Source organism: Geotrypetes seraphini, chromosome 16 (assembly GCF_902459505.1).
Source record: "Geotrypetes seraphini chromosome 16, aGeoSer1.1, whole genome shotgun sequence".
Classification (NCBI taxonomy): Eukaryota; Metazoa; Chordata; class Amphibia; order Gymnophiona; family Dermophiidae; genus Geotrypetes; species Geotrypetes seraphini.
This window is the reverse complement of record NC_047099.1, coordinates 13,356,998-13,379,557: the sequence shown is the minus strand read 5'-3', so window position 1 is coordinate 13,379,557 and position 22,560 is coordinate 13,356,998. Positions and strand designations below refer to the sequence as shown.

General features: G+C 39.2%; 1 protein-coding gene across 1 annotated transcript; it reads right to left on the bottom strand.

The window, feature by feature from the left end:
- Positions 1–1,090: 1,090 nt before the first annotated feature.
- Positions 1,091–21,819, bottom strand: LOC117350155 (lectin-like). The gene is made up of 6 exons (XM_033924210.1): positions 21,736–21,819; positions 16,558–16,631; positions 13,229–13,326; positions 10,420–10,545; positions 4,660–4,774; positions 1,091–1,215 (listed from the first exon to the last, which is right to left on the bottom strand). The coding sequence occupies exons 2-6, from the start codon at positions 16,616–16,618 to the stop codon at positions 1,118–1,120; spliced, it is 498 nt and encodes a 165-aa protein (XP_033780101.1). The 5' UTR covers positions 16,619–16,631; positions 21,736–21,819; the 3' UTR covers positions 1,091–1,117.
- Between the last annotated feature and the right edge of the window lie 741 nt (positions 21,820–22,560).

The window sequence follows — 22,560 nt, the reverse complement described above, 5'->3', positions numbered from 1 at the left end:
TATTGTTTTAGTGTGTATATGAGTATGCATATATTTATGTACAGCTTTATATTTTCTTTCCAGTTCAATAGAAATAATTTAACTTCTCAATTTTTAATATAATTTGGCATAATTTTCAAAAATTGCTTGTCTTTGTATCCCCCCCCACACACACACTCACAAATATGTGCCAGTCCAGCCTTAACCAGCTGCTGCTCAGAGCACATCATGACTTGCACATCTGCCTTCCTATCTTAGAGGGAACACTGCTTCCATGCCCAGTCTCTACCCATGACACTCCCCCTCAAAGATATTAGAAAAATAGTTTGTATATGATTACCACACACAACCATGGAAAATACCATAGGACACCAGCACATCCTCTGGTAGGCCTTTATCAGCATGCTAAGTCCATGTTAGGGCATAGCACAATAACAACAAAAAAAATTATCTGCCATTTCCAATTCCAGTTGTGTGCACTGTATCTCTTGAATGTAGCTTTTAACACTTTCCCATTGCTAAAGTCTTGGAAATGTAGGACTTATTGGTAGAGAAGGAGATGATAGTTAATCCAGAAAAGGAAAAAGAAACTCCAGAGGATTCTTAATCTAATTTATTGTCTCACACATGGTTTTGATCATTTTAATGCAGGCTTTGACATTTGGTTTGATAAATATTTTATCAAATTAAATTCTAAAGTGTTATGCTAATTAAAAAAGAACACTTACATAGTTAGCTTTGTATTTTAATGTTCCAAAAGGCATAATAGAAATCAATTTACTGTAGGTTAACCTAAGATACAGAAAAGATGTAAGGCAGGGCTGCCCAAGTCCGGTCCTCGAGATCTACTGGTAGGCAAGGTTTTCTGGATATCTACAATGAACATGCATGAGAGAGATTTGCATACCAAGAAGGCAGTGCAGGCAAATCTCTCTCATGCATATTCATTGTAGATATCCTGAAAACCTGACCTGCCAGTAGATCTCATGGACTGGACTTGGACAGCCCTGATGTAAGGTCAGAGAGTGCAGATCAAATTTACAAGGCTAAAAAATCAAAGATATGAATTATCATTTGCTTCAGATCTCTTCTGCAAAGAACATTGTAGTCTCTCCATTTCTGAATCACCAGTTATGAGTTAACCTAGAATTTCATTTGTCAAACAGGCAGGACCAGAAACCTTGCAGACAAAAGGAAACATCTCAGAGCATATGTAGTCATTCCAGGAACCAGGAACTAGGCAAATTAAAAAAAAAATACAAGAAATAAAAAAATTAGGGACGAGAACTGATTGAATTCATTGAGTTCTATTAAAGAGAATAGTTTTCAATGCCATTTAGCCAGTTCTGAGCTGCAATTATTCATTTATGTTAACACATTTTCACACACTAATCCTGTTAAGGACTGAATTGTATACATGAAGGATCATTTTCAATACTGCATCCAAGTCCGGGTTTGGATGTTTCCCACAAGACCTCCAAAAGTCGGGGTGGAGAAACGTCCATTTTTTAAACCACTAGACGTCCATTTTTTCCCCAAAAATGCCTTACTTAGATGTATTGGCCATCAGGATGTCCAATCTTAGGATGCCTAACTTTTTTGTGGGCATTTTCAACCACAAAAAAGTCCAAGTTCAACAAATCCAAATCCAGACCATTTGGATGTGGGAAGGGCCATCATTTTAATGGACAGGCCACGCAGACATTCCCACAGAACAGTGGGGCACCTTAGAGGGCACTACTGGGATCTTCACATAAAGGATGCCAGAAGTACATCTCACTATATCCCCCTTATAATGTATGGTGAGCCCTCCAAATTTCACCAAAGCCTACTCTGCCCACCTATCTACCACCCGAATAGTCCAAATAGCTGTAGGAAGTATAGTATGATTTTGGTGGGCTCATACTTTCTACCATAAATGTAGTGATTAGAATGGCTTATGAACCTGGGTCCTCCTCTCAATAGATCACTAGCCCACTCATCAGGCTACTTAGGACACCTGTGTGGTGATCTACTAAGATTTACCATACTAGGTGCTGCTATTCTAGAGACAGATATATACTATTTCATTCAGAATTTTGAAGGGTGGGAAGGGGTTAGTAACCACTGGGGGAGGTGGGAGGTGTCTTTAATTAATCCCTCCAGAGGTCATCTGGTCAATTTGGGTATCATTTTATCACTTAGATGCTTTTAAAATAGGTCTAGCTCTTAAAACGGGTCTAACTCTGGATGTCTAAGTTCCATCCTGGAAGTCCTGTGAAAGGTTTGATTATCACTGTAGGATGTCCAAGTCTTAAGTGCACCCAAATCCCATCCATAACACATATCCAACATGCCCCATAGAATTTTGGATACACAGTGGCTGGCACTAAGTCGGTTTCGAAAATCAGCACTTAGCCATCCTGGTGAATAGATCATCCAAGTGCAGGTTTATGTCATCTTTTGGACATCTGCATTTTTTGAAAATGAGCCCCATGGTATCAAAAATTGACACCAACTAAAAAACACACTAAGAGATTAATCGTGTCTACATTGTAGGTGCTGCTTTATATGATTATCAATCAACCTTTAGGCACCATATAGAATCACGCCTAGCAACACCTAAGAAGACTTAGGCATTGCTAGGCATTGTATAGTTAGGTGCAAGTAAATTAGGCCAGGTTTTACCAAACTCAGATGCCTAGCTATGCCTAAATTTACCAAACCTATTCTCCACCCCTAACCATGTTTACTTTTCAGGTAGACATCATCAGGTATCAGAGTGCCAGCTGATTAACTGTCCCCCTTAACTGTATCCATGACATCCTTGGCTGTTTAGATTGTAAGCTCTTTTGAGCAGGGACTGTTTTCTTCTTCTTTGTGACTCTGTACAGCATTGCGTACATGTAGCACTGCTATAGAAATAATTAATAGTAGTAGTAGTAGTAGAGGGCACCTCAACTAAGACGTTACTAGGTGCTGCTCTATATTCCTCATGGAATTCTTCTTTTTTAAAAAAAAATCATCAGTTTATATCAATGGTACAGTCAATTACCACACCATTTAAGCTAACTAAACCGATTTGGGTTGCGCGCAGATTTTAGGGCACCTAGCGCTGTTCATAAAATCTGGCCCTAATTGCTCTTCTATAAACGGCATTCAAGGCTAGGCGCCTGCTGGGGATGCAAGACAAAGTTGGACAAGTTCCTGCTAAACTGAAACGTACGCAGGTGAGGCTGGACTGCTGGGCGCGATGAACCACTGGTCTGACCCAGCAGGGGCTATTCTTATGCTCTTACGCCTTAAGTTAGGCAAGTTGTTCTGGAACGATGCAGGTATGTTTATTCTATAATAGAATTTGCAGTAAGCATAAGAACATAAGAAGTTGCCTCCACTGGGTCAGACCAGAGGTCCATCTCGCCCAGTGGTCCGCACCCGCGGCGGCCCATCAGGTCCACGACCTGTGAAGTGGTTTCTGAACACCTCTACAACCTACCTCAAGTTCTATCTGTACCCCTCTATCCCCTTATCCTCCAGGAACCTATCCAAACCCTCCTTGAACCCTTGTACAGAGTTCTGGCCTATCACATCCTCTGGAAGTGCGTTCCATGTGTCCACCACCCTCTGGGTAAAAAAGAACTTCCTAGCATTTGTTCTAAAGCATGTTCTATCCCAGCTCAATTTCTCCTCTTGACAAAAGATTTGGTAAAAATGATTAACACAGTAGAGTTCTAAAAAGGTTTGAACAAGTTTTTGAAGGAAAAGTCTTTAAATGTATTAGCTTGCAGCTTTTCCCTTTCCCTACCTCTGCTGTAGTCTAGTGTCTCACCTTCCCTACACCCTTCCCCCCCCCCAAGATGGCATCATTTCATCCTTTCCCTTCCCCCTGCCACCTCCACCATCCTAATTCAAACCGGTATCAAAATGAAACAGAGCACTGTATGGGACCTTATGCTTGAGCTGCCAAAGTTTAGCCAAATTGATTGGAGAAAGTGATTGGTGAACACTTGATATGAGCTATCAGAAATTTGATCTCCTTTTTGGAATATGTTTGGTGGTACACCATCAATAGCGCACAGGACAATTGTGCCCCGACAATTCCACTTCATCAAATGCACGCACCAACAAGTGTGCGCATGAAGGGAGTTGGATTGTGGAGGCACAATTGTAAGTCTGTTGGGGGGTGGGGTTTGAGGCAATCTTCTAATTCAGAGCATGTCAACATTGAACACTCCCCCCTGAGTGCATCATTGTAAAGGTTCCCTCTCCACACACACACCCTCAGAGCGGAAACAGTAAGGCATAGGGCGGCAGAGCAAGTTGTAAGTATAGTGGGGGGGGGTCCCCCTACACCCCCCCTCAATGAGAACATGAGTGTAGTGGAAGGGGTTCCCCCCCTCAGAGTGCAAACGGGAAGTCATAGGGTGGCGCGCATCTGTCCTGCACGCATTTGTCTGGTCACCATGTTTGGTACTTGTAGGCTATGGTGGCCACTTACACTGATAATGCTAGGCTTTACAGATCATATGTTTAAAATATTCATAAAACTAACCTCAGTTGTGACAGTGTAACAAAGCAAACCAAAAAGTGATGTATGACAAGTCTAGTTCCTCTTGATCAAACCAGCTCTTCTGACTCTTTTTAGACTGTATCTGTTGCATTTCATGATGGGATTTTAAAAGTCTGGGTTTGTTTACTTACCGTACTGGTTTAAGGTGACACATGGCTCTCTAATCCCTTTATAGTTATTTGGTTCCCCGGAGCGCCAGTTGTGATAATCCAAAAATGAGCCATCAGTCCAAAAAAATGTTCGATCCTGAACATTGAAATAAAGAAAACAAGGTGATTGAAAAATTCCCTTCATTGTCACCCTCTTCACTGTGCTTTATTTCTTAATAGTTCTGATAAGAAATCCCTCCTTTCAGTCCCTTCCCTAAGATTCATTTATACTCGGAGGGATACGATCTTCTCTGGTATGGCACCGCAAACATGGAATTCACTGCTGATACACAGTATTTCGGGGAAGAAAAGTCGCTTAATATGTTTAAAGGCCTTTTCAAAAGATGGTTCTTCAAGGACGCTTTCAAATGAGTTTTTCAGATTCTTTTGAACTCAAATATTCCTCAGAAAGCTATTATCCCTATAAAAGAAAATTAATGGGTAACAATTCCCTATCCTGTTATTCTAACCCTATATGTTCTCTTTTTCTCCTAAACATTGTAGTTCACCCTGTTTCCCTCTTGTTTCGTGTATAGTCAGAGTCTTAAAGTATGCTTTTTTTAAATTTAAACCCTGTTTTTATATTTGTAAATCGCATTGGATCATGATATTGCGTTCAAATCAAATTTTTAATAAACTTGAAACTTCTAATTATTTCTATGAGGTCAATATTTAAAGTGATCTAAATGGCTAGAAATGTCTCCTGGCAGTTTAAATTGCTTGTCCGAGATTAACCATGCATATTCAGTGGCATGTCATTCAATAGTGGTACTCAAAAATGCTGGAACCGGCTACTTTGTGGATATTCCAGGGGTTGAATCAGCCAATATTCGGCACTTAACGGGCTATGATAACTGTATTAATAAGACAGCATAAAATACAGTCATATCTTTATGCCAGTTTTGTGTTGAATATCACAATTAATTGGTTATGTTTTAGCCACCATGCTGGTGGACATGGCCCAGCACTGAATACCTAGGAATAAAGCTGGTGATTAGGATTGAAATTGAGAGAGACTGGGGTGTTGGTTCTTGGAAATGGGAGATGAGAGAAAGGGTAACTTGCAGGGAAGAGGAAAAAACAAATGATGATGGGAGTGAAAGTTAAAAGAAATAGAGAAAGAAGACAAGGGTAAAAGAATAGGAGAGACAAAGGGCATGAGAACCAAATATCTTCTTCTCTATATTCTTTATCGTCTCAAAATCCCACTCTTCTCTTCCTGTTGTCTCATCTCCCTATTACTATTCACCCTATCCAATAATAGATGGACTTTAACTTGAATGAATTCCTCTTCCTAAAATTTAATACCTCAACTGGTAAATTATTTGATATGGGGGAAAGGGTACCTCCAGTGCTTGCAGCTATTGTGTCTTGTCAATATAGCTTTAATGCAAGCTATCATTAGTACCTAATAATTCCCCTTTCCTCTATTTTTTATGTTTTTATATTTTTTCTTTTTGTAGATAGCAGATATTTTTAATGGGTGTCTTATCTTATGAAACTTTGTTCATAATTAAATAAATTCATATGGTTTTTCCATTATTAGGGAAACACAAACTTTCTTTTTAACTTTTGTACTTAGCTTTGTTTTCCCGGCCAAATTTGTGTGCGGTTGATAATAGGATCTTCTTGCTGAATATTATAATAGCATTAGAGTGCTCAGTGATTGATGGAGCATCCCTGTTTCACTCTTCAGGAGAATTGTGTTTCTTAGCTTAAATGCCGGTATGCCCAATTTTCCGTATAGTCGGGATTACCGGCTTTCCAGCCCTTAACACCAATGCAGTATCAAAAGCCATCTCCCTATTACGCCAACCTCATTAATGTACATCCTCTCATCTTTCATCTTCCCTTCTTCTCTTCACATTTCACCAACTGCACTGTGTCTTCACATATCACTTTTAAGATGTTGTGTTTCATATGAGACTTCCAGTCTATCTTTCTGATAAACTGATAAGTGCATTTTTTGGAGGAAAAAAAACTATGCTCACTACAAAAGCTTATTCTTCAATTTCCAGGTATTAATATTATTAAGCTTATAGGGTCAGATTAAGTAATGGGCACCTCAAAAGATAGCTATCTATAAATATGGTGCCTTTTACGTGTCAATCATACTTAGGCATCCATTACTGAATCACGCTTAGCAGCGCCTAACTTAAAACTTAGACTAGGCTAGGGTTTTAAAGGCCTACACTATAAGCACCTACGTCCTTTAGAGAATCATGCCTAAGGGCTCCTAAGTCACTATGTTTTGCAGAATTACGCCTAAGATGATAGGCGCCTACCACCCAAGTATTTTTTCAATTATGAGCTTATTAAAACTCATAATTGGTGCCAATTTACTAATTAACCCCGCCCCCCCCTTTAATTAAGCCACGGAAGAGGTTTCTACCATGGCCTGGAGTGCTCCAACACTGCTCCAATGCTCATAGAATTGCTATGAGTGTTGGAGCAGTATCAGAGCATTTAGCACCACAGGCACAGTAGAAACATCTATCATAGCTTAACAAAGTGGGGCCTAAGTCAAGTGCCTAACTTTACATGCTTCTGATAGAATTTGCCTCTCAATGACTAGAAAAAAACAATGTTTTCATACTTGGGACCTTCACATTAGAACTCTTTGCCTGAAGAATTTGATGATACTTCTTCCTACCTCAGATATTGTAAACTGTTAAATACTTGGCTATTTCAACAAAATTTTATGATTTTTGGAATGTTATTATGGAGTCGTATGTATACTGCATTTTATATTACTAACTGCTACCTGTAAACTGCTTTGATGCTACAGCGTAAATACAGTAACTCAAATTAATAAATTCAATCCATTCAGACTCTCTCTCTCTCTCTCTTTTTTTTTTTTATCCTCCCACCTCTGATCTCTCCTATATTTTCTGTCCATGCTGCTCCCTTTATCGGCTCCCCATCCTTGAGGTCTCCTTTTATTCTCTTCTATGCCACATTGTTTCCTGAAATATCGTACTATAAAAACCCCCAAAAGGAAAGTTTGGAAAACTATCAAATATCATGTATACTCTAGAGGAGAGGAGGAACAGGGGAGATATGACACAGACATTTAAATACTTGAAAGGTGTTAATATAGATCTAAATCTTTTCCAGAGAAGGGAAAATGGTAAAACTAGAGGGTATAACTTAAGGTTGCAGGGAGGAAGAGATTTATCTATTAAATTTGGTACACCACTTGCACATAAGAATTAAGTGGTTTACAATACTAATAGAATTGAAATGAGAGGAAAATAGTGATGGAATTCAAAAAGGCAGAGGATATCTAATTAGAAAACAATGGTATAAATTAATTAACTAAGGCCGATATTGGACAGACTTGTACGGTTTGTGTCCTGAATATTGTGATTTGGTGTAGGATGGGCTGGGAGCTCCACTAACTTGGAACATGCAGACATTACTGTCCAGACTTTACGGTAGATATTGTGCAAACAACGGGATGGTTGGATAGGTTGGAGACAGCTTAAATGGCAACTTCAGCTGTTGGAACCTAGGACAATACCAGGTGGACTTTCAAAGAAGAGACAAGTTAATCATGTATTTTTAATGGGTATAACTAATGGGCAGACTGGATGGACTGTTCGGGTCTTTATCTGCCGTCATTTACTATGTTCCTATGTTGCATGGTAGAAACCCAAAGAGTAGCAATATTCCAAAGCTGAGACTGTGATTTCATAATGCCTTGTTTCACCAGTGCCTGAGCTAACCTCAGCAGTGATGTCACAATGGCTTGATTAGATGGTAACTTCAACATTTGGAACCTAATCCAATACCAGGTGGATTTTACAGTCTATGATCCAGAAATGTCAAAGAAGAGACAAATGGTATCATATAATTTTAATGAGAATAACTAATGAGCAGGCTGGATAGACCGTCATTTACTATGTAAATATATGTGTGTTGTTTAATATGAAAAGCTATTTGAAGGTTATACAGATACATTACATTATCCACACTGAGGGGTTTTTTTCTTGTTTATTTTTTTATATTTTTGCAGCAGAATCTACCGCTAAGCTGTTTCATAAAACTGGAGAATTTGCTTATTGTTAAAGAGTTTACTCCATACATTTATTCCATTCTTGAACATTAACATTGCACAGAAATGAGTGTGAAGCTACAATCTTGTCTACTGGTATGTGTTAAATGACTTACAAACTAAGTCTACTAACTTTCAAATCTCTTCTATATAAATCACCTTCTTTCATCTATAGAGTATTGATTCCCTATACTCCCCCTAGATCACTTAGATCTATTGACCAACATCTCTTGACTGTCCCTTCTCTTAAAACTATAAATATACGGCGACACTATTTTTTCTGCCACAGCCCTTCAAATGTGGAATTTACTCCCAATTCATGTACGAGAAGAATTAAGTTTGGATAGATTTAAGAGCAAGCTAAAATGCTTTCTTTTTAAAAATGCATTTGACAGCCAATAAAACTAGAATGCAGGATTTGATTAGGGTTCTCTACTGAGCCCTGGGCTTTAAATTCTCTGTTTCTTATTATTCTCCCCTTATCTATTGTTGTTTTTCCCTTATATGTTTCCTTTACTATCTTTTAAACTTGTATTTCTTTTCCTATTCTCTTCCTCTTGTGTCATTCGTTTGTCTTGTGAGTCATATTTACATTGTCTGTTTCCCTTTAATTATTGTAATTTAATATTTTAATATTTTGTACATCGCTTAGAATGTGGAATAAGCGATTAATCAAATACTTAATAAAGTTGGAAACTTGGAACTTCTTTTTTTTTTTTTTTGCTCAATAAAATGCATGTGTTCTACCTTTTATGAAGATACATTTCATGAGGTGGCAGAGGGAATAGAATATTTTCTATATATGACCAAAGCCACACTCCATGGGTAAATTTGTGAAGCTTGCTCTGCTCATCTCCCACTCCCTCAGGTAAATGTATAGTAGTGGCAGGAGAGGGTGATATCAAATCATGCCTGGGAATGACCTTCTTTGTTACGTTTATATGCATGTAATATCTTGGAGAAGTTCAGGATGATGTACAAATTTTTTCTATCAGATACATTAAGTATTTCCCCTATCTTTCCCAGCAGGATCACAATCTAACTATGAAATTGGAACGCAACAGATGTAGACCTTTCAACAAGCTACAGAAACCATTGTTAGCAAACTCCTGTTTCTCTTGTTCTAACTTAATTACTTTTTTCATCCATAGTAAAGTATTGGGGGGGGGGGTGTTGCTGGAAAGTTCTCAACCCAACCAAGAAAAGAATGACGTGGATATGTTTCAATCAATGATCTGAAACAATGTCAAAATGGAGAATTTTGTTGCTGCAAATTGGCATTTAAAGAAATAAGATGACACTTTTCAGCTACAGTGGCAAAATAATGCTCAGAATTTTGGAAGTTGGTTGGTTGGGCTGAGAACCTTTTTGCACCTCCTCGTATATTTAAGATATCTTGGGGATAGGTTGTTGATTGCAGTGACATGTTCTGTATCTCTGCATGTCTCTTTCAATTGCAAAGACACTCTGAAGTGCATGTGTAAATACTGCACATATGTAAACACTGCATGTACTATTGAGAAGAGTGCATGCATACTCACCGTCTTTGCTCCCATGATGACAAAATGGACACAAGATACCAAATAAAATGAACATTCTTGGAGATGATATCAAGCAACAAATGTTCTGGCTGCCCATTCGGAATTCATAATACGAAGCAAAAACCACCCACTAGTATATATTACCTTATAAGAATCACTACTACCGATCCAGATAGGACTCTTTTGGCTGAGAGACATAAGAAACTGTTGCTCTTCCAGAGAGTGTAAAGAAGCCAGATGACCACCTGGAATCAGCTTCTGGCAGTAAAGCTGTGTGAAACAAGGGAAAGTTGTTAGAATGCATGAATCTTGCTATTGGGAGTAATTGATGAGGCAATACAGTATATTTCCTCCTAGGTAAGGAACCTCACACTTGCATTTTCAATGAGTTGTCATTCCCCTTTCAACATCCCTTCCTTGCTAATTGTTTAGTTCTAAATCACTATAATCCTAATAGCCTAAACCTAAATCCAAATAAATCTCCCTTTCCCCATTATCAGCTCTCCTCCTCATCTCTTTCACACTGGCCATCACTCATCCCAAGAAGTACCAAGTGAAGGTGGTAACAACTGTGATGTTATATGAGGATTTTGACATTTGGTTTACTTGGGGGAAAGTCCCTTATGAATAAAGAATTCTTCTCCACGTGTTAAATTACTTCTTTTTTTTTTGCTCAATAAAATATACCAGTTTCACTTTTTAAGAAGATAAATTTCATGAGGTGGCCAGAGGGAATAGAATATGTGGAGATTTTTTCTACATATGACCAAAATATGATGCCTTTTATGCATTGTGAAGGTCGTGTTTATACAGAATATAGACCAGAATTGAGAAGTTCAGGTAAGAATATAAACAATGTTGGTAGTCTGCCAACTTAAAGCCTTTTTTTTTTTTTATAATACATGCATGGCTGCTTGTGTATGTGATGGTTCCTGCCATGGGACCACTCATTTCAAAATGAATTCCACCTGCAAAGGGCTACTGCCAAAATGAGTACTTTAACCTCAGAATTTATAGCTGCTCATTTGTAAGGTAAAGTTTTGAGGTAAAAACTAGTATACTAAAAATGAAGATGCTGATTCTATAAAGAGCGCCTAAGATTTGGCAAGTCTTAGGTGCCGAACTTAATTGGTAAAATAACCTTAATAGCCTCCATAATTGGTTAGAAAAATGTAATTGAGTAATAAGGGCCCAACCAATTCTATAAAAGATAGGTGCCTATTTCATGACAGCAGTGCCTAAATGGGCATTTCTAAGGTCAGAGAATGGCTAAGGTACCGCATGAATCTCCAAATACGTGCCTCAAATGTAGGCCTTTAAAACCCTGGATACATTTCATTCGCCTAAGTTTTTACGTAGGCGCAGCTAGCCACAATTCTGTAAATGACACCTAAGTGGGATTGACACTCGGACAGAACTGCTTTTTTAAGCTGCTGGCCGATTTAGGCGCTGTTTATAGAATCAGCCCTGTCCTGTATGTTCCCTTCATGAAATGAGGTATACATATGTAGATTTTAGTTCTGTCCAAGCTCTGCAAAAGCAATACCTCCTTGCATTCTGCACATTCTCTGGATTCTATATATGGCACTCAAATTTGTGTGTATAAATTTGGACATGCACCTAATTTGCATATGGAATTTAATTGAAGAAGAAGCCGATTTACACCAAAAATTGGGGGCTAACAGCTATTGGCATTACTTGGCAACAATTTGGATTTATAAGTGCATATGTCTTATGGTGCATTTCGAAAAGTAATTAGGTCAACGTTATTTGATAAATTCATTTCCTAAATGTGGATATTACTGTTATCAAAATTTTACATTGAACATATTTAAGAAACTTGTTGTATTTGAATTATTTGGTTTGTAATTTGCTGATTGTCTAGCCTTCTTTTGTGGAAACTGCCTAGAAATTGTTTGATTATGGCGGTATCGAAGAATTAAGTTATGTTATGTTATATTGATGAGTATTATTTTATAAATATCTATGCATAAATCTTTTACCGTGCAAAATTAAAAGGGGCGTGGCAATGGGAAGGGCAAGGACAGCTCAGGGACATTCATTAGACATGCATGCAGTATTATAGACTTTGGGGGATCCACGCTTAATTTGCAATCAAGATTTATACCAGGTTTCAGCAGATGTAAGTGTTGTCCAGAGTCGGATGAGAAAACCGGTGCTAAACGCTATTCTATAAGCCCATTATAGAATAGCATTTAGTGCTGAACTTTTCTGCCACCCATTTTTGGGTACCATTTCTAGAACTTCACCCCATCCCTCTAATTCTATAAAAAACTGCAAAAATTGTGCATGCAAATCTGATTGCTACCCAAATTGGTTATATAACTTAAGAACAATATAATTTGCACCTAGAATTGGCATTTTAACAAGTAATTATTGGGACTAATTAGAATCAGTTAAGAGTTATGAGCATCAATTTAGGCACAAGATTGATACCTGGATTTTACGTGCAAGCCCAAAAAAGTAGGCCCCGAAATGGGAGGTCAATGGCACTCCTTTAAATTGCACATTAAATAAGAGAACCAGGGTCTGTGCGTCTTTTTCTTTTGTCCAAACAGCCATGCTTAAAGTTAGGCACAGGTTCCAGGCATAATCAGTATTTTATAAACCATGTCTAATTGTAGGCCCCCTTTTATCAAGCTGCCATAGAGTGTTTTAGCGCTGGCCGGAGAGGTTCATAGGAATTCAATGAGTGTTGGAGCATTTACCTCACTGGCCAGCGCTAAAACACTCTACCACAGCTTTATAAAAGGGGGCTTAAGCGCAGTTTATGTTTATAGAATAGCACTTTACTTCAGCATCATTTGGGGGGTCACCTGTAAAATTTATGCCTATAGAGGGAAAGAAATTGGTAGATTTCTCAGAAATTGTAATTCTATTGATAGGATGAAGAGGTACCAAAGCTCTATCTTTGATTACAGTTCTGTCTCACCTCAGCTTCAACCCAGGAGAGAGGTGTGGAGACAAATTTATAATAGGCTGAAAAGAAACAGCTCCACCCATTTGTGCATGATGAGTTTTTATCTGCTGCTAAAAATAGAGACACAAGCAAAGAAATATTAGTTCATTATAAAGAAGGGTTTCCTCCAGAATCTTCTTTGGATCTCACAACAGCCACTTTAGACTTAAAATACTGTTCAAAGACATTCAATAGGATATAAAGGCTCAGAATTTCAATATATAAATGGCCCAATTAGCATTGAACCATTAAAAATGTGACTGCATGAGCCCTTACTGCCAATGGTGTGGTAAGGGGGACCCCCCCCCACCTCTTCTTCCCTTTCCACGTTCTTGCTTCCTTCCCTTCCCCTGTACCTCTAGTTTAAGTTGTTGTTCATGGCAGTCAGTAATGTGCTGCTCACAACTCCAACAACTCTCCCACTGACATCAGTTCCGGGTGCCATGCATAGGAAGTGACATCAGAGGGAGAGCAGACAGGGTCACGAGGAGCACGTTGTTGACCGCCGTGAACATCAACTTAACAACTTCAACTAGAGGCAAGGGGTAGGGAAAGGTGTGCGTTCAGCAAGGCGGATCAGTGAAGGAGCGGGGGGTGCGGAGGCATGGTGGGGCAACTCTCACCCTCACTACACCAATGCTTACCGCCACTCATTTTGAAGCAGTAAGTGCCAATGCCCCATGCATTGAGTAGTGTTGTAATGTACACTCTCTACCCCCACCCAAACCACACCCATTTCTACAAAAATACAAACTAATTATTTAATGCATGGTATATGTGCACAAATTGACACATTTATTTATTTAGATTTAGATTCCTTCCTCTCCAGAATGCTTAACATTCACTGTGTTATACAATATAACATTACATAGGGTTAGAGTTGATATTCATAGGGTTACAATAAACATTAGGGTTACCATTTGGCACTGCATGGTTATGTCTTTGCAATCAAGGTGTGCAGTATGAAAATTCAATCTAATAGTATAATCTAATACATATGTTTCATTGGAACTGGATTAGTTTAGCATAGATATTACGGACATGACAGGCTATCATGAGGTCCCATGTGTGGGCATTGTTTATACGAGGATGGCCTATATCTTCAAGTATCAGTTGCTTTGGCCACAGTTTATAGGGAGTTCCTCAGTGGCAGTTATGGAGGAAGAGGGGTGAGGCAATTTGAAGAAGCATAGCTCGGCTAAGTAAAAAGGTAGAAGGGGGAAGTTTGGTAGGAAATGGGAATAAGATCTTATCTGGGCAGTTTGGAGCTGGAGGGCATGGCCTGAGGGTATTTGTAGGCTCCTCCCTCTGTATTGGAGGATGCACTGGGAAGGAGAAGGCCTGCCATTTTTGAGTGGTGGGTCTGTGAGCAGAAGGGACTGGCATCCCTCCTGCTGTCAACTTTATGAACAGGTATGGAGAGGTTTGAGGAGGGGGACTGGGGTATCCAGTGGCAGGAGGGAGTGGCTTGACGGAGCCAATATTCCAAGAGGGTCCTTAGGCATCTGAGCTAATCAGGGCATTACACCACAGAGTTATAAGGGGCCGTTGAAAAATTCTCAGCCCAACCAAGAGAATGATGTGGAACCATGAAACTTATGAGTTATTTCACAATTTTCTTGGCACATTTTGCTTCATTTCTTAACATTTTAGCAGCCCCTTATATAGTTAGTGAAAGAAACATGTAATATTTCTGGGAATGGGGAGGCTTAAGAGCACTACTAGGTGAATATATTTATCCTAGTACTTCATTCGTACTCTTCCCTAACATAAAGACCCTGATGAATACATAACGACACCATTTGTGCTCTGATTTATTCTTTGCATAAATTTGATAGTTTCACTGATTTCTATTGCAAAATTCACTGTCTCCCATTTTCGGCCAGAATCATATTTAAATTTTCTTCTCTGCTACTTAAGGTGCTTTATTGGGCAGTGTCAGGTTATCTGTTTTAAGTTATTTTGGATTTGTGCTTTCAACCGGTTCTAGCCGTCATTTATGTCCATTTGCCTTCCACTGCCTGAATAGCGGCAGGTGGACAAATTATTTTCCTATCTCTGTTGCATTACTGTCTTTCCTAAATTAAAGGCTTTTTAGGCTTATGACGTGTTTGGGAATTTTTTATTGATTAGGAGCTGAGTTTTATTGATTCAATTTTGATGTATTTTATTAATTTTACAGTATAATCCTAGTTATTGTTCAAGTCTTCTTTTGCTGTTATCTGTACTGAACTACAAGGCAAATGGCAAGGTGGGAATCAAGGGGGGGACATTGGACCCAAAGGATTGCCATCATTGAAGTTAAATGGCAATTACCAAACCAGCAATTTTATGAGCTGTCTGTGGGCCATACCAAGATATTCATATGCTTATAAAACTGTTTTGAAGATGTGGAGGCAATATTCTTTCTAAGGTGCACAAAAGTCCTCCATTTGTGTTCTACTATCAAGGTTGGTATATCAACAAATTGGTTTCAATCTTGAGAGGCAGGTGGGCCATAGGCTTTGCCTCTCTCTAGTGATTGAAATAGTGGCAAGAATGCAAGTGGCAGATTCCTGCTCTTCTCAAATGGAATGTTGGAGAGAGAATTCCGAGTTGAGATGGCTATAGCAGTTCAAAGAAGTTCAAAGAAGAGTGACTAAGATTATAAAGGGGATGGAATTCTTTTTGTATGAGGAAAGACTAAAAAGGTTAGGGCTCTTCAGTTTGGAAAAGAGATGGCTAAGTGAAGTAGAATGGGTACAAGTGGATCAATTTTTCACTCCATCAAAAATGACAAAGACTAGGGAATACTCAATGAAGTTACAAGGAAATACTTTTAAAACCAATAGGAGGAAATATTTTTTCACTCAAAGAATAGTTAAGCTCTGGAACACATTGGTAGCGTTTGTGGTAAGAGTGGATAGCATAGCTGGTTTTAAGAAGGGCTTGGACAATTTCCTGGTGGAAAAGTCCATAGTCTGTTATTGAGAAAGACATGGGGCAAGCATGATGGTGGCAGAGGTTTTTACCATGGGCCTGTGAGGTAAATATATCAACCTTCATAGGAATTCTATGTGCATCAGAGAACTTACCTCACCAGCCTGCGGTAGAAACCTCTACCACCATTTAGAAAAACCCAGAATGTCCTTTAACGTCTCTTAAAAATTAATGCACGCAAAGTCAATTTGAATGTTATTAAAACATATTAAGATAGATACCTAGTAATCTGGAAAAAAAAACACACAATCACAACAATTAAATAAAAATATTTTACATTTGCAGTCCTTAGAATAAAGGTTTAAGTAGTAGTTATATTTTACCTTGTCCAGCTGTGAAAACCACAGCAAGTATCAACACAAGTTCTTTCAGGTTCCTCATCATTGTGTGTTGAATCCTGATCAAGTCAAGCAAAAATGTGATTAAAATGTCTACAGTATTTCAAATATGTCACACTTCATAAACTATGTGGGGGCCCAATTGATCAGTTATTCAGAAAGACAAACCATATGAACAAATACATAAAAGATATTGATGGAAATTGTGGCAAAAAAAACTATTATGACAATGGCTGAAAAATGGAGCGCTTAAAAAAGAATCTGAAGGAATTATCTTAGTAGCCCAACAAGAAGCATTATGAACAAATGTTGATTATACAAAGAAAAAAAAAATTGACAACCTCTAATCAGTGCCTGTAGCAAAAATAGCCAAAACTGACACTAAAGAAAACCATAATTGAACTTGCTAAGTCAATCCAGTTGTATCTTTGCAAAAAAAAAAAAAAAATATATATATATATATATATTTATTCATTTAATATTATTTGTAACCCACCTATCTACAAATCTAGGCGAGGAACAATAAAACATTCAAAATTAATGAAAGGTAAACAAAAAATCCAATTGCAACAAAACACAAAAAATATAATAAAACATGATAAAACATGTGGAGGGGCATAATCAAAAGGAACGCCTAAGTCCGTTTTGGCTCATCTCACAAGTCACCCAAAGTCGGATACGGTTAAAGGTCCATTTTCAAAAAATACGTCCAGAATTTTTTTTTTTTTAAATTGTCCAACTGTACATTCAGCTATCTGATCGTCCAGACTACTAAACGTCCATTTTTATACCCCATTTTTGTCCATAAATTTGTCCAAGTCAAAAACACCTAGAAAAAGATCTTTTGGACGTGGGAGGGTTCAGAAAAGTAAGGGAGTGGACACACAGACATGGCAACAGCGTAGTGGGGCTTACAGGGCACTGCTGTGAACTTGACAAAAAGGGTGCCACATAAACATCTCACAACAGCTCCCTTATAGGTCATGGTGAGCCCCCCCAAATCTACTAGACCCACCTATTTACCACCCCAATAGCCCTTACGGCTGCAGGAGCCACTTATATGGTAGTACAAAAGGGTTTGGGGTTTTTTTGGAGGGTGCACATGTTTCTCCATGAATGAAGTGATTAGAGTGGCTTATGGGCCTGGGTCCTCCTCTCCATGGTTCACTAACCCACCCACCAAGATCACCTAAGCCACCTCTGTGTAGCTCTACTACGCTTTCCTATGCCAGGCTGCCAGGTGCTGATGTTCTGGAGGCAGATATGTAAAGTTGTTATTACGTTTTATATGGGGGGGGGGTCAGTGATCAATGGGGCTATGTGTGGGGATCTGTGCTTTGTGCCTGCAGTGCTTATCTGGTCACTTTGGATACCTTCTGTGGACTTAGACCTGGTTTTAGATGGCCTACGTCACAACGTTCAAGTTCCATCTAGGCAGTGTTGTAAAACCTTCTGTTGTACATGCAGTATGACTAAGTCTAGGACGTCCCACATCCCACCCAAATCCCACCCTCACCACTCCTCCTGGTCATTCAGCAGCACTGTGAAATATGTCTAAAACCCTGTTCGATTATCGGCACTTGGACGTTTTTTATTACTGATCATCCAAGTGCCGATTTAGGCCATTTTTTAAGATGTTTTTCTGTTTTGATTATGAGCCCCCTAGGCATCTATACACAGTAACACAGTATATCTTCAAAAATCAGATCAGTATCAATATAGATCAATATATATGTGTCCTTTTATTAAGCTGCACTAAATGCTAAGGTGCCCATAGAATATAATGCTTGCTAATCTTTAGCGCGCATTAAATTGGTTAGTGTGTCTTAATAAAATAACCCTATAGTTTTAGTGTAGGAGCCATTGGGATCATATCGTTGAGAAGATTATAGAAAATTGTCAGCTCAAGATCTTCTGGTGAGACCTCATTTTGAATATTGTGTACAATTCTAGAGGCCACACCTTCAAAAATATATAAAAAGGATGGAGTCGGTCCAGAGGAAGGCTACTAAAATGATGTGTGGTCTTCGTTATAAGACATATGGGGACAGACTTAAAGACCTCAATCTGTATACTCTGGAGGCAAGGCGGGAGAGGGGAGAAATGATAGAGACGTTTAAATACCTAAATAATGTAAATGTGCATGATTCGAGTCTCTTTCATTTGAAAGAAAGTTTTGGAATGAGAGGGCATAGTATGAAGTTAAGAGGTGATATGCTCAGGAGTAATCTATGAAAATACTTTTTTACAGAAAGGGTGCTAGATGCATGGAACAGTCTCCCGCTAGAGGTGGTGGAGAGAGAGACTGTGTCTTATTTCAAGAAAGCCTGGAATAATCACATGGGATCTCTTAGAGAGAGGAAGAGATGATGGTTACTTCAGATGGGCAGATTGGATTGGCCATTTGGCCTTTATCTGCCATCATGTTTCTGTGTTTCTATGTTTCTGGGGCTTTAAAATACAAATTGAAAGATTCTTAGGTCACATAATTCCTTATATCATGATCATAAAAGAGAAAAACATTTGATTTAGATGAGTAGAGGAATGGCCTAATAGTTAACACAGGAAGCTGAGATCAAAGGGAGGCTCAGGATTTTGTAGACTTCAAATTCTATTGCAGTGTGAATAGGATGAATGGTCATTGCCCTTCACCTCCTCAATACCATGCTCTTCTAGTTTTCCAGGCACTGTTCTAATATCTGTGCTCTTCCAGGCACTGTTCTTATACCTTTATCACACGAACTTCCTGGTATCTAAAGACCTTGGGCCTCCAAATATGGTTCAAGCCATTGCTGGCCCCTCTGGTTACCACCAGTCACCCACCCCGGTCACTCCTAGTCATTTCTGGACATTCTGATAATGTCCCTTTGGTCACCACCACTCACTCTGGGCCCTACTGGATCCTCTGGTTGCTGGCCTTTTGGCTCCTGCCAGTTACTCTAATTCCTCTGCTGATCACCACCAGTCTCTCCACCAGCCACTGTCAGCCCAAATTTCACTGGTACACTGATCTCTCCACAGACTCTCTAGTCACCGATCACTCTTGAAGACTCCTATGGTCCGTCAGGCATTCCACTGAGGACTCAGACACTATTTCTCTGAACACTCTCCAGGTCACTTCGATACCCTGTCACTGGCCCTCCCCTGGTTGTCAAGCTTGAGGGCTCTCCAGTCCCTCCAAGACCTACCAGGTCTACTACTGGTCTCTCTAGTTGCTGGTCTTTCAGATCCCCTCTCTCTTAGGACTCTCCAAGTCCCTCAGATGCTCTATCTCTGGGCCCTCTACTGGTCATCAAACTTGAGGGCTCTCTAGTTCCTCCAAGCTCTACCAAGTAGTCTAATACAGTGCAGGGTCTCTCACTGACTCTCTCTCTGCTGCACAGTGCCTTCTGTCTGCAATGGTTAGCACTGAACAGTACCTCTACTGTACCAGGCCTTCTGTCAGCACTGACCAGTATTGGGCTTACCAGGAATTAGGCCAAAGTCAGCATTCCTCCTCCTGAAGGTCAGCCATCTCCCGAAGGAGCTTCTGCTCCCAAAGTTGCTCTTATCTTTCTCTGCTCACTGCTTGGGACCTGTCCTTTTCAGCAGCCTAACTCAGTCAGGGTGAGTGGACAGCTCACAGAAGTCTTTGTAAGGTCTATGCAAATGAGCTCTATATACAACTGCTCAAACTCCCTCTGCTGGCCTTGGACAGGAACTTCACCCTGTAACATGCAGCTACTTGTAATTTTGGGCAAGTTATTTAACCCACATTGCCTCAAGTATAAATTCAGATTTTGAGCACTCCAGCGTCAGAAAAACACCTACTGTACCCAAAAGTACTCTACTTTGATAGCTCTTAGATTTATAAGTAATACATGGGAAATTGAAAAAAATATATATTGGGGCTGATATTTAGACAGCAAGAAGCAGCTTGGTTGCCTTCCATGATCAGCAGTGAACCCAGGAATTCAATGCTAGGGCCCTATCTGGCCACCAGCATTGAATTGCTGATCTAAGTTCAGCCAAGGTAGATATAGCCAGTCAAGCTGATATTCATTGGCTGGTTGGTTAAGTCATAGAGGCCAAATATACTGTAGAGCTACTACTTAGGTGAGTCTATCTGGCTGCTAAACTTAGCCTGTCAGTCAATAAATATTGGTGATGATCGTCTCTGTCGTGTGACATAGCCAGTGTTGGGCCTAACCAGTAACCAGGATATTTATTGGGAGATAACCAGCTATCTCACTCTGAATATCAGTGGTTAGCTGGATTTGTACTATTTAGCCAGCCAGGAGCCATTCCCAGCCATTTAAATAGCACTGAATATGGAACATACTATGATTTACAAATTGGAGGCAAAAAAAATCAATGCTAATACCAATTGTGTTTGGCATAAGAGACACAAAATCATCAATTTTGCAATAAACTACCTTCTTTGGAACAGCAGAGATTTTGGGCCAATATTTATATGATTCTCTGGTCTTTTGATAGGTTCCAAACTCATGGAGTTATAATCAGTCCTCATCATGCTTATTTGCCTAATGGTTAGCGCAGTGGATTAGAAACCAAGGGAACTGGGTTTAATTCCCACAGCTGCTCCTGAGATCCAAAACTCAGATTGTGAGACCACTAAGGACAGAGAAACTACCTGTATATAATATGTAAACCATTTTGGTTGTGTTACAAAAAGGTGGGATATCAAATGCATAACTCCTTTATATGTTGATTTCAAAAATAATTTAATATGTAAATCCCGATCCACCCTGGAAGCCCCTCTTTTGCCCAACTGTTATCCAAAATGAACTTTAGACAATGATTAATACAGTCAGAAAATATTTAAAATAATTTGGGGGGGGGGATTTTAAAATTGGCCTTTTTTCTGATTTGTGTTCTGATCATTTTGATCATCATGTTAAAATAATATACATATATATATATATATTGGTTATGAAAGCAATATCAAATAACCACAACAACAAAAAAAGTAATATTAGATTAATTAAAGGAAGTTACTCACCAAATTTTCAGTAAAGCACTTGCTTTGGTTTAGTGTAAGTCTTCAAAGCTTACCTTGAAGATCAGGTTCTCAAAAGAGATCAGGGCTTTTATACTTTAGTCTAGCATTTCAAGAATTCCTGTCTAAATTCAATCATTCACCCCTAGGCAAATATGTCTAACCTCTTTGACTTTAGAGCTTCATCTTGAGCGTGAGAATATCACCTTTTTCTCAAACAATGCAATTGTGCTTCCTGGTCAATCCTGGTAACTTTGGAGTAGGAGTACTTTCTGGATCAATGGAATATGATGTCATTCAGGGCACCTGTGTGAATTCCCCTTAAAAGTAGTTACTTTAAGCTTTTATGAAGTAGCATCTTAGAACTTTCTCCAACAGATCACAAATTCTCTGAGAGAGTGTGGCGCAGTGGTTAAAGCTACCCTCAGCCTCAGCACCCTGGGGTTGTGGGTTCAAACCCATGCTGCTCCTTGTGACCCTGGGCTAGTCACTTAATCCCCCCATTGCCCCAGGTACATTATATAGATTTTGAGCCCACCAGGATAGACAGGAAAAAATACCGGAATAAACTCACGTAAAACCATTCTGAGCTCTCCTGTGTGAACGGTATAGAAAATTGAATAAATAAACAAATGAAAGTGAAGCCCATGGGAAGAATAACCCAAATCATAGCTACCAGATGCTAGGGGTCCACCTTGTGAGTCAGTGCTCAAGAGAAAGATCTGGGTGTCAATATGCTGAAACCTACAACCCAATGTGTGTTGGTGGCAAAAAAGATGCTATGAATTATTAGAAAAAGAATGGCAATCAAGAATAAGAATATTATAATGCCTCTGTATCACTCCATGCTGTAACATCACCTTGGGAATTGTGTTCATTTATGGTCATCTTGTCTCAAAAAAAGACATAGCAGAACTAGAAAAGGTTCAGTGAAAAGTGACCAAGCTGATAAAGGGGATGGAACTCATCTTGTATGAGGATAGACTAAA